Source organism: Camelus ferus, chromosome 4, assembly GCF_009834535.1.
Source record: "Camelus ferus isolate YT-003-E chromosome 4, BCGSAC_Cfer_1.0, whole genome shotgun sequence".
Lineage (NCBI taxonomy): Eukaryota > Metazoa > Chordata > Mammalia > Artiodactyla > Camelidae > Camelus > Camelus ferus.
This window is the reverse complement of record NC_045699.1, coordinates 58,141,449-58,154,281: the sequence shown is the minus strand read 5'-3', so window position 1 is coordinate 58,154,281 and position 12,833 is coordinate 58,141,449. Positions and strand designations below refer to the sequence as shown.

The following is a 12,833-nucleotide window of genomic DNA, read 5'->3' as shown; positions in this document are numbered from 1 at the left end:
GGTTGGACTCATTTATGCACCTGTGTGGGCTGGGGGCTGGTTGAGCGAGGGTGGTCTCAGCCAAGACGGTGCCCTTCTGCCCCACATGGTTCCTCAGCCTGCAGTAGGCTAACCTAGGCCTGAGCTCAGCAGGCTCACAGCTGGCACTGTGCCACTTCTGTCAAAGCAAACTCAAGGCCAGTCCAGATTTAAGGGGTGGGGAGTCAGATCCATCCCTTCATGAGAGAAGCTTCACAGTGACATTTCAAAGGGGCACAGACACAGGAAAATAAATGAGACCATAGCAAATAATCTGCCACACCATCTGATTTAATATTAGTATCCAGTCCTATGAAAGAGGTAGGGCAAATATTAATGCTACTATCTTTCAAGAGTGGAAACCGAGGCTTAGAGAAGCTAAATCAATTTAACTAATGCCAAATGGTTAATACTAGCAGGGCCAGGATTTTAAGCCTGGTTTTAGCTTTATAACTTTAACCCCATTACCAGTAACATTGACTAGGCTCTGGCTTACGTAGAGTGTTGATTCCATGTCTTCAACAGGACCCTGAATAAAATGTGACTCAGAACTTCCTTCCTAGGGGTAGAATAGGATTTGACACTGCCAGATCATTTGGGGGTGGGGGGGGGGAGAATCCTGAATTTGGAGTTGCTCTACCAAGAAGTAGATTTTTATAAATAAATTAATTAAATTATTTTGCACTGATGTTTGGGAAAATCTCTTTTATCTTCTTCAAGATAGCGTATGTGCCAATTGTTCAAGGAATTGACTCTTCTTGGCAGAGGGTTATTGGAAAAGTTAAATCTGTTGACTGATGACAAGAAAGAACATATTGCATTTAAATATTTGCACATTTTGCTTAGCTCAGATCCAATTCATAAGACTGTCTTTTTTTATAAGCAAGTGTTTTCCATCATCCTGACAACATCCCACTGTGGTAGGTAGAAGGCGGGAACCAACAAGAAAAATTGTTAGATCACCAGAAAGGCATAGAAAAGAGCAAGCAAATGCTTATTTGCTAGAGAGACAGCACTCTGAAAACACAAAAGACATTTCTTTCATCTGCCCTTTTCTTTTTAATACAAATTTGGGGACTGGCTGCTTTATCTTCTTCTTGCAGGACAAACATTCCAACATTTGAAGTTTCAGAATCACATAAATATCAACACTGAGATGCAGATACTTACGTTTATTTTGCTGATACCTGAACTTTTTCCAGGTTTAAAGGACCTTAAAGTTTTCATTTTTAGCTCCTTCCCTCGCAGCTCTGTATAGAGACTGCATGACAACCATTCCTGGCAGGTGAATGTTTCTGAGAGGCACTTCCATTTAAAGGAGAAAGAGCATGGGCTTTGGACACAAACCGTCCTGAGTCTGAATCCCAGCGTCCCTGCTCACCATCACGTCACTTTGGGCAGAGCCACTTCTTTAAACCTCAGACCCACCATCTGGAAACTGGGTTTATAGCCTCCTCCTATGGGGCTGTCTTGACAGTTGAGTCGTAAGTGACATAGCGCTGTGCTTGGCACATGGTAAGCACAAGACACTGTGAATCTCCTCTACTGAAGGGTTCTGGATCCAGGGGGAGATTCACATCCCACACTGAATCCCAACCTCTTTAATGAAAGGGCTGTTAAATAGGACAGTAGGTGTGGTTCAGGTGTTTCCTAGCGCCTCTGAGAACACAGGACGGAGGCCTCACTGTTGGGTTGCAGCATCATTTTCGCTGTGCATTTTATGGGTTCATCATCTCTGAGCTGTGAGTGGGCAGGGTCCCTAAACCTAGAATTCAGAGAGGTACCAAACCCTAGAATTCAGAAAACAAACCCTGCAGGCTTCTCACAATCAGCCGGGAATTACTCCTCCTTCTCGTTTTGTTTATGAAACCTAGTTCCTTTCATTTGCTATTGTTTCCTCATCCAACGCTGAAAAAACCAACTTAACTATTTTAAAAAATGAAGAAAGAGACATTGACTGAGTGCCTTAATATCTTAATTTTAGGCTTTTCCTGAATGCCTGATGTGTTTTAATGCATTAAATTTCTTTATATAATTAGAAAAAAATAGGACATAAATGACAAAGCCTGACGCTATGCTGGAGATTAAAAACGGTCAAAGACTCACACTTTGAATGAACGAACGGCCAAATCTAAATTGTATAATGCAGTTTGAATAAACTGTAGAGGAATGTGTTACAGGCTAGAGAGAAAAGGACACTATTAGGAAGCTTTTATTTTTAATTGTGGCAAGAACACTTAACCTGAGATCTAGCCTCTTAAAGCACTTTTAAGTGTACAACACAGCACTGGGCTATAAGCGCAGGGTCACACATCCGATCTCTAGAACTTAACCACCTTGCAGACAGAAACTTCATGCCCACAGGGGAGGGAGTACGTGTTTATCTGTTTGCAACAAGGTAAAAGGCGGCTTCTTGTTAAGGAGCAACGTAAAACTGGGATTTTTGAAGGACGAATAGGAGATTTTTAGAGGGAGGGGGCAATTTCAGGACAAAGAAACGAACAGCAAGTGCAGGGGCCCGGAGGTGAGAATCAACACAGAGTGCTCTCGGAGGAGAAGCACGCTGTCAGAGCAGGAAACACAAGGCCGGTGGGGCGGGAGGGGAGCTGCAAGGCAGGAGGAAGGCCAAGATGGGGACTCAAAGAGAGGCAAGGCTCGAGGTAGCCATGACTTTCCTGCCTGAAATCTTTTCATCAAAATTAACTTGCCATACGTTGTCAAGATAGTCATTGCCTCCCTTTTCTGCCCCATTATTCTTATGGAGAAGTTACCAGTTAGGGAGTTTGCCTAATTAAAAAGCCAGAGCAACTAAGTCAGTGTTTTTCAAGTGAAGTAGCCCCTAAGTGAGCTTCTTCAACTTATGAGAGTAATAATAATAACATAGTCACAACCATTTATCATATAACTACATGTTGCAGGCTCTGTGCTAGGGGTTTTGCATGCATTATTTCCTTCAATATTTGAAAAAACAACAAAACCTACAAGGTAGCTCTGTCATCATCCCCACTTATAGCTTATCAAACAGGAAGTTGAGGTTCCAAAAGAAAATAAGGCCAAGTGGCCAGTATACACCTAAATGTACACACACGGATCTGAGTGGCTGCAAGCCCCTTCTCTGCCCAGCCCCTACACTGGCCCGTATCTCTGAAACCCCTCTGTCCTCTACCTGTCACAGGGTTGGATGCCCCCAGCCAGATAGAAGTGAAAGATGTCACAGACACCACCGCTCTAATCACCTGGTCCAAGCCCCTGGCCGAGATCGACAGCATTGAGCTCACCTACGGGGTCAAAGACGTGCCAGGTGACCGCACCACCATCGACCTCACACACGAGGAGAACCAGTACTCCATCGGGAACCTGAAGCCAGACACTGAGTATGAGGTGTCCCTCATCTCCCATAGGGCCGACATGTCCAGCAACCCTGCCAGGGAGACCTTCACAACAGGTAACGGGCCCCCCCTGCTAACAGCACCAGGAAAGGGAGGACTGTGAGATTCCCACCCCCACTCCATGTCAGAGCGTCTGCCAGGCTCCTTTTACAGTAGGAAAAACAGAAAGGAGATTTTCATTCCTTTAATTTTATTTAAAAATATTGCAGCAATTGGACTAATTTTTCATAGAAAAAAAATTATCCCAAATAACCTTCTAAGGCAAAAGAAAAAGTTTTTGCCTACACAGAAGATGCTGGCTTGACATTCAGACATTTAGGTTAAAATAAAATTCAAATAAATACTTTAATAATAAAATGCAGTATATGGAAAACATGAATGACAAAAATGCTTTCTAACCTCAGCCTATGGTATTGTTTTAAAAGTACCAAAGTGTCAATCATTCATTCACAAAATATTTTTTCAGAGCACAGTGAGCTCCATGTGAGTTATTAGAAATCCAGTGATGGAGGCAACAAACCTGTTCTTAGACTCAGAGAGCTTATTTGTAAGTTCTGGTACCTTTTTTATTAAGCACAAAATCGGTGGAAAACATGAATGATTGAGATATCACACACTTTAATAGTGAAGAAAGTGTCAAATGTGTAATATGTGTTTAGATTTGTGCATTAGCTACTGAGCCAGAGGGGTGTGGGGGCGATTTTGTCATTTCTCTCCAATGACAGGCACCTTCCATGTCTCACCTTCAACGGTCAAGCACTCCCGCTCTTCTGCTGCCTGGTATTCTCAACACAAATGCTCTCTCCCAAACAGGCCTGGATGCTCCCAGGAATCTCCGCCGCATCTCCCAGACAGACAGCAGCATCACCCTGGAGTGGAGAAACGGCAAGGCGGCCGCTGACAGTTACAGAATTAAGTACGCCCCCATCTCTGGAGGTGACCATGCCGAGGTTGAAGTCCCCAGGAGCCAACAAACCACAACCAAAACCACGCTCACAGGTCAGCCCTGCTTCCCCCGACCCCACTGGCCCTCCAGAGACAGAGTAAAGGCAGTTCCCAGCAATCCCTCTCACTTGGGCATCAGTGAGTCAGTCTGTGGAACATTCTGGATGTTAAGAAGTCGTAGCCTTCAGGGACTAGCTCAGGGCCATTTTAATCCAGCTTTGGGTGGAATCTCAACCTGTGCATTCTCTTTTAGGTCTGAGGCCAGGAACCGAATATGGGATTGGAGTGTCTGCTGTGAAGGAGGACAAGGAGAGCGACCCAGCCACCATCAATGCGGCCACAGGTGAGTCCTAGATTCCCACCGCTGGGCTGGCACCAGCAGACATGACAGGACCTAGGAGGCAGGAAATCTATTTAAAAAGAAACAGTAAAAGCCCAGAGGGAAAAGGGGCTTCCAGGATTATCTAGCCCAGGTGAACTCCCCCCGTAAATGGTGCCGACATTACTCTCTGTCTGCAGGAAGGGGTACAGAGGACTCTTTTACAAAAAATTAGAAACAGACTTCACAAGAAATCTATACACTTTTAAAAGCTGGTAACCAAGTCAATTTTTTTAGAAACCATAGCCTAATCACAACACATCTGGGGCATTTTCTCTTAGAAAACAGTTAACTTGTGTTATATACCCTCGTCATACAGATTACAAGCGGCCGCAGCAGAGTTTAAGGCAGTCTTTGCTCTTACTCACTGCATCCTGCAGCTTCAGCTTCTGGGTGAGGATGATGAAGGGCTGTATGATTTGAAGTCACTGATTCTTGCCACAAGTTTGTGTTTTTTTTTCATCCTGGAAAATTTGTAAAAAAAAAAAAAAAAGAGAGAGAGAGAGAGAGAGAGAGAACTCTTTACTTTCTGCCAGCTTCCGACAGTGATGAAAAGGGAGGCTGATATGCAAAGAGTGTCCTCAGGCATCATGCTTCATCAAGCTTCCTCATTATGCAGGATTCAATGCTGAGCGCTTACATTCATATCCTTTTTTAAAATCTTTTTATTTGGAGGTAATTGTAGGTTCACATGCAGTTGGGAGAAATAATACCGAGAGATCTCCTAAGCCCTTCCTCTAGTTTCCCCCAGTGGTAACATTTGTGTAATGGCAGAACAATATCACAACCAGGAAACTGACATTGACACAACCTATCAATGCTATTCAGATTTCACCAGTTTCACACAGCACTCGTGTGTGTGTGTGTGTGTGTGTGTGTGTGTGTGTGTGTGTGTGTGTGTGAATTTAGTTCTATGCAGTTTCATCACTTGTAGATTTTGGAATCCACCCCTACAGTCAAGATGCTAAATAGTTCTATCACAAGGATCCCTCTTGCTACAAGTTTTTATAGTCACAGGTACCTCCCTCCCTCCCCTTCACCCTAATCTTCACCCTAGCCCTTGGCAATCACTAATCTGTGTCATTTCAAGAATGCTACATAAAGAGAATCATACACAACCTTTAGAGATTGGCTTTATTACTCAGCCTAATTCTCTTGAGATCCATTCAAATTGTGTCTTGTGTCAATAGTCAGTTCCTTGTAAATGCTCTTAATTGAGTATGATTTCATGGCATAGATATACCATTACATTATTTTGATCTTTCAAAAACCCAGTGAGGTAAGGTACAACAATGGTATTTCACCAAGGTGAAAACTGAGGCTCAGACAGGTGAGCTGCTCGAAACCACCCAGCCCCTCTATGGCAGACCTGGGACAGCAGCCCACGACCAGCTTTCAGCCCTGGAAGCAGTCCTGTCCCAAAGCCTGAAGGGTGTTCATCTCTCCACTTTCCTCCCAGACATCGATGCGCCTAAGGACCTTCAGGTCTCTGAGCCGACGGAGACCGGCCTGACCCTGCGCTGGAGGACGCCACTGGCCAAGTTTGACCGTTACCGCCTCAACTACAGTCTTCCCTCCGGCCAGCCAGTGGAGGTGCAGCTTCCCAAAGACAGCACTTCCTACGTCCTGAGAGGCCTGGCACCTGGACAGGAATATGCCATCCTCCTCACAGCGGAGAAGGGCAGGCACAAGAGCAAACCCGCACGGGTAAAGGCGTCCACAGGTGAGGCCAGCCCCTGAGCTCTCTCCCCACCCGCTGTTGGCTCTGAGACTTGCAGACTCATCAGCCAGGTCGTCTTCCAGTGAGAAAACCAGATGGGAAGATGTGTGACTTTCTCTGCTCATGAATCCTCTAAATGCCATTTGAAACAGCTACTTACATACCTTTTCCTCTAGTCAACTGACTCAGCAAAGGTCCCCAGCTGGGCAATGAATAGTGGTTTTTAAATATTTTTTCCTAGGAGAACTTAAAGCGTCAGAGTTTGTGTTTGTCTTTGGTTCTTTTTTTTTTTTTAAACTTTACGCATTTTATAGAATCTTTAATTTTTATATTTTTCTTTCCTTCCTCTTTAGCACAACTAATTAATTTTTCATTTTATTTCTTTTCAAGATGACCAAGATGTTGGGAATAATTCTTTGGTTATTTCCCATTAAATGTTTTTATTCCAGGTCTTTTGCTTTCCTCTAAGGTTACCTGAAAAGTTGCACACGGTCTTTTGCGCCTTCCATGGTGCCCTGCGCATTTTCTCTTTTCTGTTAGTCACTAAGAGGGGAACCTTATTTTTCCATGACAGCTTAAGTCCTGACCTCCAGTATCCCTTCTAGCTGAATTATCCTGTTCTTTGTACCTGCTTCCACATTTTCTCAATGGCTAAATTAAAAAAAAATCAGAAAAAAAAATCAGTTCTTCCTATGTGAAAAATATGTACATTTAGTTTTGGCCCCCAAATATTCTAGAAGTATAGGTGGAAAATGTTCATTCATTGGGTATGACAAGTAGTAATCTTTAGTTTCAATTTAATTAGTAAATACTTATTAAGAACCCACTGAATACACTGCTGTACACTGATATTTGAGGAAAAAGTGGATTACGTACTTAGCAGTATTATTTTTGACTCAAGTGCTTCTGCTCACAGTCCTTGGGGAAGACCAGACATTCAGAATGTTTGACGGAACGCAGTCAAGGAAAGGGAGCAGCCAGAGAAAGTGTCATAGCAGAGATGCTACTCCAGCTGAAATCTCAATAAGAAAAGGGGCTGTAATCATGGGCATATTTGGAAATTCCTTGCAGAGTTTCTGTCATTTATAAACACTTTCACGTGCATATAACTGAAATCTCCAATTTTTAATAGCAAGATAAAAGTTGCTTTCCTCTCTCATAAAGTAAGAAGTCTGAGGTCAGGTGGGTCAGGGATGGCATAGCAGTTCCAAAGTACCAGGGACTTAGGCTCCTTTTATCTTTCTGTTCCATGAGCCTTAGTCTTTAGCTTCCAGTCTCAAAGTCACCTCCATGTCACAACATGGCTGCTTCAGTACAGCCTTCTAGGCAGCATGAAGGAGGAAGAACCAGAACCAAAACCAAAAAAAATGTACCTCCTAGATCAGTCTTTCTGGAAAGACTCACCAATGATTTATGTTTACATTTCACGGGCCAATTCTAACCAAGTCATTCTAGTAAGTCTAGGAAAGGTAGTCTTCTGGCTGAGTGTGTTGTTGCCCACATAAAACTGCGGTTGTTTGTAACGAAGAAAGAGAGAAAGGGTATTTGTTTGGTAGACAAAGAGCAGCCTCTTCAGAAGAGTCTAATGTGAGCTCAGGTAGTCAATTCTATTGACGTGCATGGACTGCTTCCCACCCAACTGTGAGACGATCGTCAAGGATGCTCTGGACGGGGTGGCTTAGACACAGATGAGAGAGAGGAAGAAGAAATCAGGAAGAAGAAATCTACGGCAGAGATGTGAATAATTCAGCTGTATAAACTCGAGCTTGTTACAAGTGTCAAGGAAAACAAACGGATCAGAGAAACAAAAGGGAATTTCTTCTTCCGCCTCCCCCTTCTCCCCTCCCCGCTCCCTGCTGTCCTTCCTCCCTCCCTCTCTTCCTGCCTCTCTCTCTCTTTCCCTCTCTCTCTTCACTTTTCCCTGCTTTTTTCAATCAGAAGAGCTCCGCATCCCCACTCAAACATTTGTCCCTCTGGCTATAGCCACTCTACTGCCTGTCTCCAGTGGGGAATCCCCAGGTCTCAGCAGCTCAGGGAGATGAAAGCTTTCAACTGAACCGCAGGCTGGAATTACTTTGTCTGTGACTAAGAGCCCAGTTTTGGTATCCCAAGGGCTCAGTGGTTTCATTTTCCTAGTCATGCCTCTTTAACACTGTTTCAAAGAAATCACATTGTATATTTAAAGACATTCCTCATTACAGGAAAAATGTGCAAAGTCTCCTTTATGGGCTCCTACCCCATTGTCTCTGGAATATTTCTCTCTATGGCTTCTCCATAGCCCTATTTTATTTTATTAAAAGTGAGGTGGACATTTCTTTCCTTTACCTGAAGTCCATCTTCCCAATCTCCTACACCTACTCAGTCCGTAGTGTGCCACAGCCGTGCTCCGGGCGAGGCTCTAGGGGTACTGGAGCAGTTAAGACAGGTCTGTGCTTCCAAGGAGCTCACTATCTAGGAAACAGACAGACCCACACAGCACTTCCCTAGCTCTAACTGCAGGTGTGGAGGGTACAGCAGGGGAAGCACAGGATGCCCCTGGGCTCAGAAAAGTCTTAAAATGGGAAGAAAATTTGGACAGAACAGAAAAGACAAACAGGAGTGTGCTGTGGAATAGGTAAAGAAGAAGTCCAGGCACCTGGCCTTGGTAAACACATGGGGAGGAAGAATAACAGGAAAAGTGGGAGTGGGAGTGCATGGGTGAATGTACCATGTACCTAGTGAGTCCTGAAATGTCAAAGGGCTGTAGGTTCCAACGTCAGAAGAAAGGGTCTCCCAGTTCTGTGTCACTAGATTCTTAAAAGCAGAAGTCTGCAAAGTGCCACCTGTTGTCTATGGGTTTTACAGAGAAGATGTCAAACTGGCTGCCCCAGAGTGCTTTTCCCAGAGAATTCCAGGGCCCTAGCCTTGGCATTACCTAGCTGCTCATCACGCCTGAAATAAAACCCAAAGACCAACCACAGGCTGCACAGCCCTATAGAATCTGGTCCTTCCCATCTCTCTGACCTCACTCACACCACTTGTCCCCTTGCAGTCACTGGCCTTCTCACTGTTCCTTAAGTATGCCAAGCCTGCTCCTACCATAGGGCCTTTGTACATGCTATTCCTGCTGCCTAGATACCTCTCTTCTCCCAGTTCTTCACATGGCATCTCCCTCATTTCATTCAGCTCAAGTATCATCCCAAAAAACTTCTTTGGCCACCAATCCAAAGTGGTGCCCTATCCTGATTTATCCTTTCATGCTGCTCCGGAGTTCCTCATGACACATACCTGGCCTGATATTATTTAGTAGTTGGTTTATCTATGGCCTGCCTCCTACTACTGACCAGAATGTAAGGACTTTGTCTCCTTTATCCAGTGCTGCAGCCCCAGTACCTTGAACACACACACACACACACACACATGCACACGCACACGCACACGCACGCATACACACACACAAACACGTGGCATGCGCTTCATAAGGATTTGGGGACCCCAGCTCCTCCAGAGGCAGTGTTTCCGTTGAATCCTCCGGTCTTTTTCTTTCATCTCTGTATCAACAGCCCAAATTCTGTCTCTCAAGGATTAAGGGAAAGAGAGCCATTCTCTAGTCTTCAATTAAGCTTACTCCGGATAAAAAAAGGAAGGAAAGAAGGAAGGATGGGAGGGAGAGAGGAAAAAATGGAAGAAGAAACAAAAGAAGGAAAGAAATGAAAAGAGGCACTATCCCTGTTAGCTCTGAACAAAATCAGTGTGTGCCAGGCATCTTCCCCACCCCCACCCTGCATCTGTATTCTGATAAACTCAACGAAACCCTGCCTTAAGTGGAGGCCATGAATTTGCTATAGCAGTAAGGGACATAAAGCAGGGATGATGTATGGAAACACAAGGCCAATAAAGCATCTTTCCATACCACACAAGACTCAACAGTGATACCCCAGTAATTCTCAAGGGTTTGGGAAGCAGAGAGGTGGAGTTTTGTTTTTAGCCACAGCTGCAAGTAATAGAAAACATTCTACTCTAATTTGCCATTTTGATTTTCCCTTGGAGCAAACTGAAATTTACTCAAATATTTATCCATCCAACAAATATTTATTTCTTACCTGCCATGGGTCAGGCAATGCTGGTACTGAGAACAGAAAGACGCAACCCCTCCTCTCAGGAAATCATGCACGTTGCAATGAGAATGAGAGAACCAAAACCAAAATTATAAGAATGCAACGAGTCTGTTTAGAGGAAAGTGTGGGAAGCTACGGGAGCACAGAGGCAGAAAGCCATCCCAGGCCTGAGCAAAGGGGATGCGGGTTATCAGAGAAGCCTTTTTGGAAGAGGTAATATTTTGCTGAAGTGGGGAAGGGAGTAACAACATTTCCAGCTGGAGGAACAGCATGTGAGACGCTCAAAGGCGTGAGGAACTTTCTGTTGGTGAAACACCAGACGTAGAGTCCTGCTGTATGATAGAACAGGAGACAGCAGGGGACGAGGCACCATCAGGGACCATCACAAAGGACAGTGAGTATCATGCTAAGAGGCTTGGGTTTCATTCTTTACAGTATTAAGACTCTGAAAAGTTTTCAGGCAAGCAAGGCTTTTTATTTCAACTATCTTAACTTTACAAGATGAGATCAAAGAAATGTGATCGACCCTTGGGGGTCCTCAGGCTAGCTTTTGGCCATCCCCGCTGCTGTTGGAGAATCACTCTCTCTCCCACCAGTGGACACTAAAAGTGGTTTCCTCATCAGTCAGCACTTGGTAATTACTATCTACATGATGGTGGAAATCTAAAGATTTAAAGCTGGCACAGCCAGAAATTCCTGCAGGCCAGCTGGCCAACCCACCATGAGCACAGAAACGGGATTTTGAAATTCTGATTTCCCAGGCCCACTGACATTACTCAGAGGGTAGATGCCAGTGCACAGCTGAAAGGAAAAGACAAGAGCCTTTTCATAAAGAAAGGCCAAGAAATTCAGTGTGGAACTATACAACGGAAACACTGGGCTTCTGGGACAGTAAGCCCACAAGTGTGTAATTTGCCATTGAAATGCAGAGTCCACATTAATGTGAAGTCTCTTGGAACCCAATTCAACTATTGTTTGCTGTATTTTTATTCATATTACCCCTCTCTTTTCATAATCCTCACCCACCTCCCTTTAACTTCTATGCTGATTTTATTCCTTTATTCCTTGAAGTTACACCTCTTACTTATCTGACTAGCATTTGCTTAGTGAAGGGCTTTGGGTGGGGCACCAGGAGCACCCACCCAACAGCAGTCACAGTCACAGCACTAAATACAAACTGATGCTCTTCCTTGATCTGCCTACCCCCACCCCCCAAGAAAAAGTCGAAAGTCGAAGTATCAGCACCATGATTATGACCTGTTTATTGAGCAACATGACATGATATGAAAATTACTCTATCAACTGTATGAAGAAATGAAGTGGGAAGTGAGGGACCTTATATAATGGTATCCGTGGCATATGAAAGAGCTGATTCAAAGAGGAAGGATGGTTTTCTTGAGGAAGAGACATTTTCTAATGTGGATCTCTTCCTCTCCTCTCTCTATCCATCTTTACTGCAGCCATTTAACAGATAATCTGTAATCCCTCCCACCGCCCAGTTAGGCAATTCTCCTCATATCTCTTGCAACCTGGTACCTGAAATTACTTTCATGGAAAAAAATGTTTTGTGTCATAATCAGACAGCTTAAAAGGCAAGTTACCTGGAGAGGAAACACTGACTTAATTCACATAAAGGGGGTCGACTGTCAATGTCAGTTAAGTTCCTAACAAGCAGTTTTGACAGCAGGAGGAAAAAAACAGAGGGAAATGGGATAAGAAAGAGTTTACGGACCACAGGACTGATTTCTTTGACTTCACAGTTTTGCTTAGATTGGTTTTTGTCCGACATCTCTTTATGCATGAGGACTGCTGGAATTTTTAAAAAGGACACGCTCCTGAGTTTAGTTGTGCTAAGATCCCAAGGTCAAGGAAATAATTGTTATATCTGGAGCACTGCTCCTGGGCTCACAAGGGCCACTGGGTTAAAAGATGGCTCACCTTTTTCCCTTTTTGTCCCCCAAAAGTAGATATATCACTTTGAGCTTGGGGTTCCCTCTTGTGTGACTAGACCATGTTTGTGTAGTTAAGAACTGCTATGGGATCTTGAGTGAGGGCTCCAGGACATGGATTTGGGTTAAATGAGGAGGCCACGGAACAAAGGTCAAGGTCAGGTATAGCAAACATTTTCTGTAAAGGGCCCGACAGTAAATATCTTAGACTTTTCAGGCCATATGGTTTCTGTCTCGACTACTCTACTGTGCCTTTGTAGCACACGAGCAGCCATCAACAACACATAAACGCACAAGCATGGCTGTGTTCCTTATTCATGACATCAAAATTTCAGC

The 12,833-nt window shown here is 44.1% G+C and overlaps 1 protein-coding gene and 1 long non-coding RNA gene across 2 annotated transcripts in view; one reads left to right on the top strand and one right to left on the bottom strand.

Moving 5' to 3' along the window:
• The window catches only part of TNC (tenascin C), a 91,048-nt gene that overhangs the window by 34,947 nt on the left and 43,268 nt on the right, over positions 1 to 12,833 (top strand). The window contains 4 exon segments of the mRNA XM_032478278.1: positions 3,194 to 3,463; positions 4,221 to 4,406; positions 4,606 to 4,695; positions 6,191 to 6,454. Coding sequence (XP_032334169.1) covers positions 3,194 to 3,463; positions 4,221 to 4,406; positions 4,606 to 4,695; positions 6,191 to 6,454 — 810 coding nt within the window.
• Positions 4,731 to 12,833, bottom strand: part of LOC116663239 — a 133,412-nt gene continuing 125,309 nt past the window's right edge. Inside the window, exon 6 of the long non-coding RNA XR_004319445.1 lies at positions 4,731 to 5,195. This is a non-coding gene — a long non-coding RNA (uncharacterized LOC116663239). The remainder of the gene's footprint in view (positions 5,196 to 12,833) is intronic.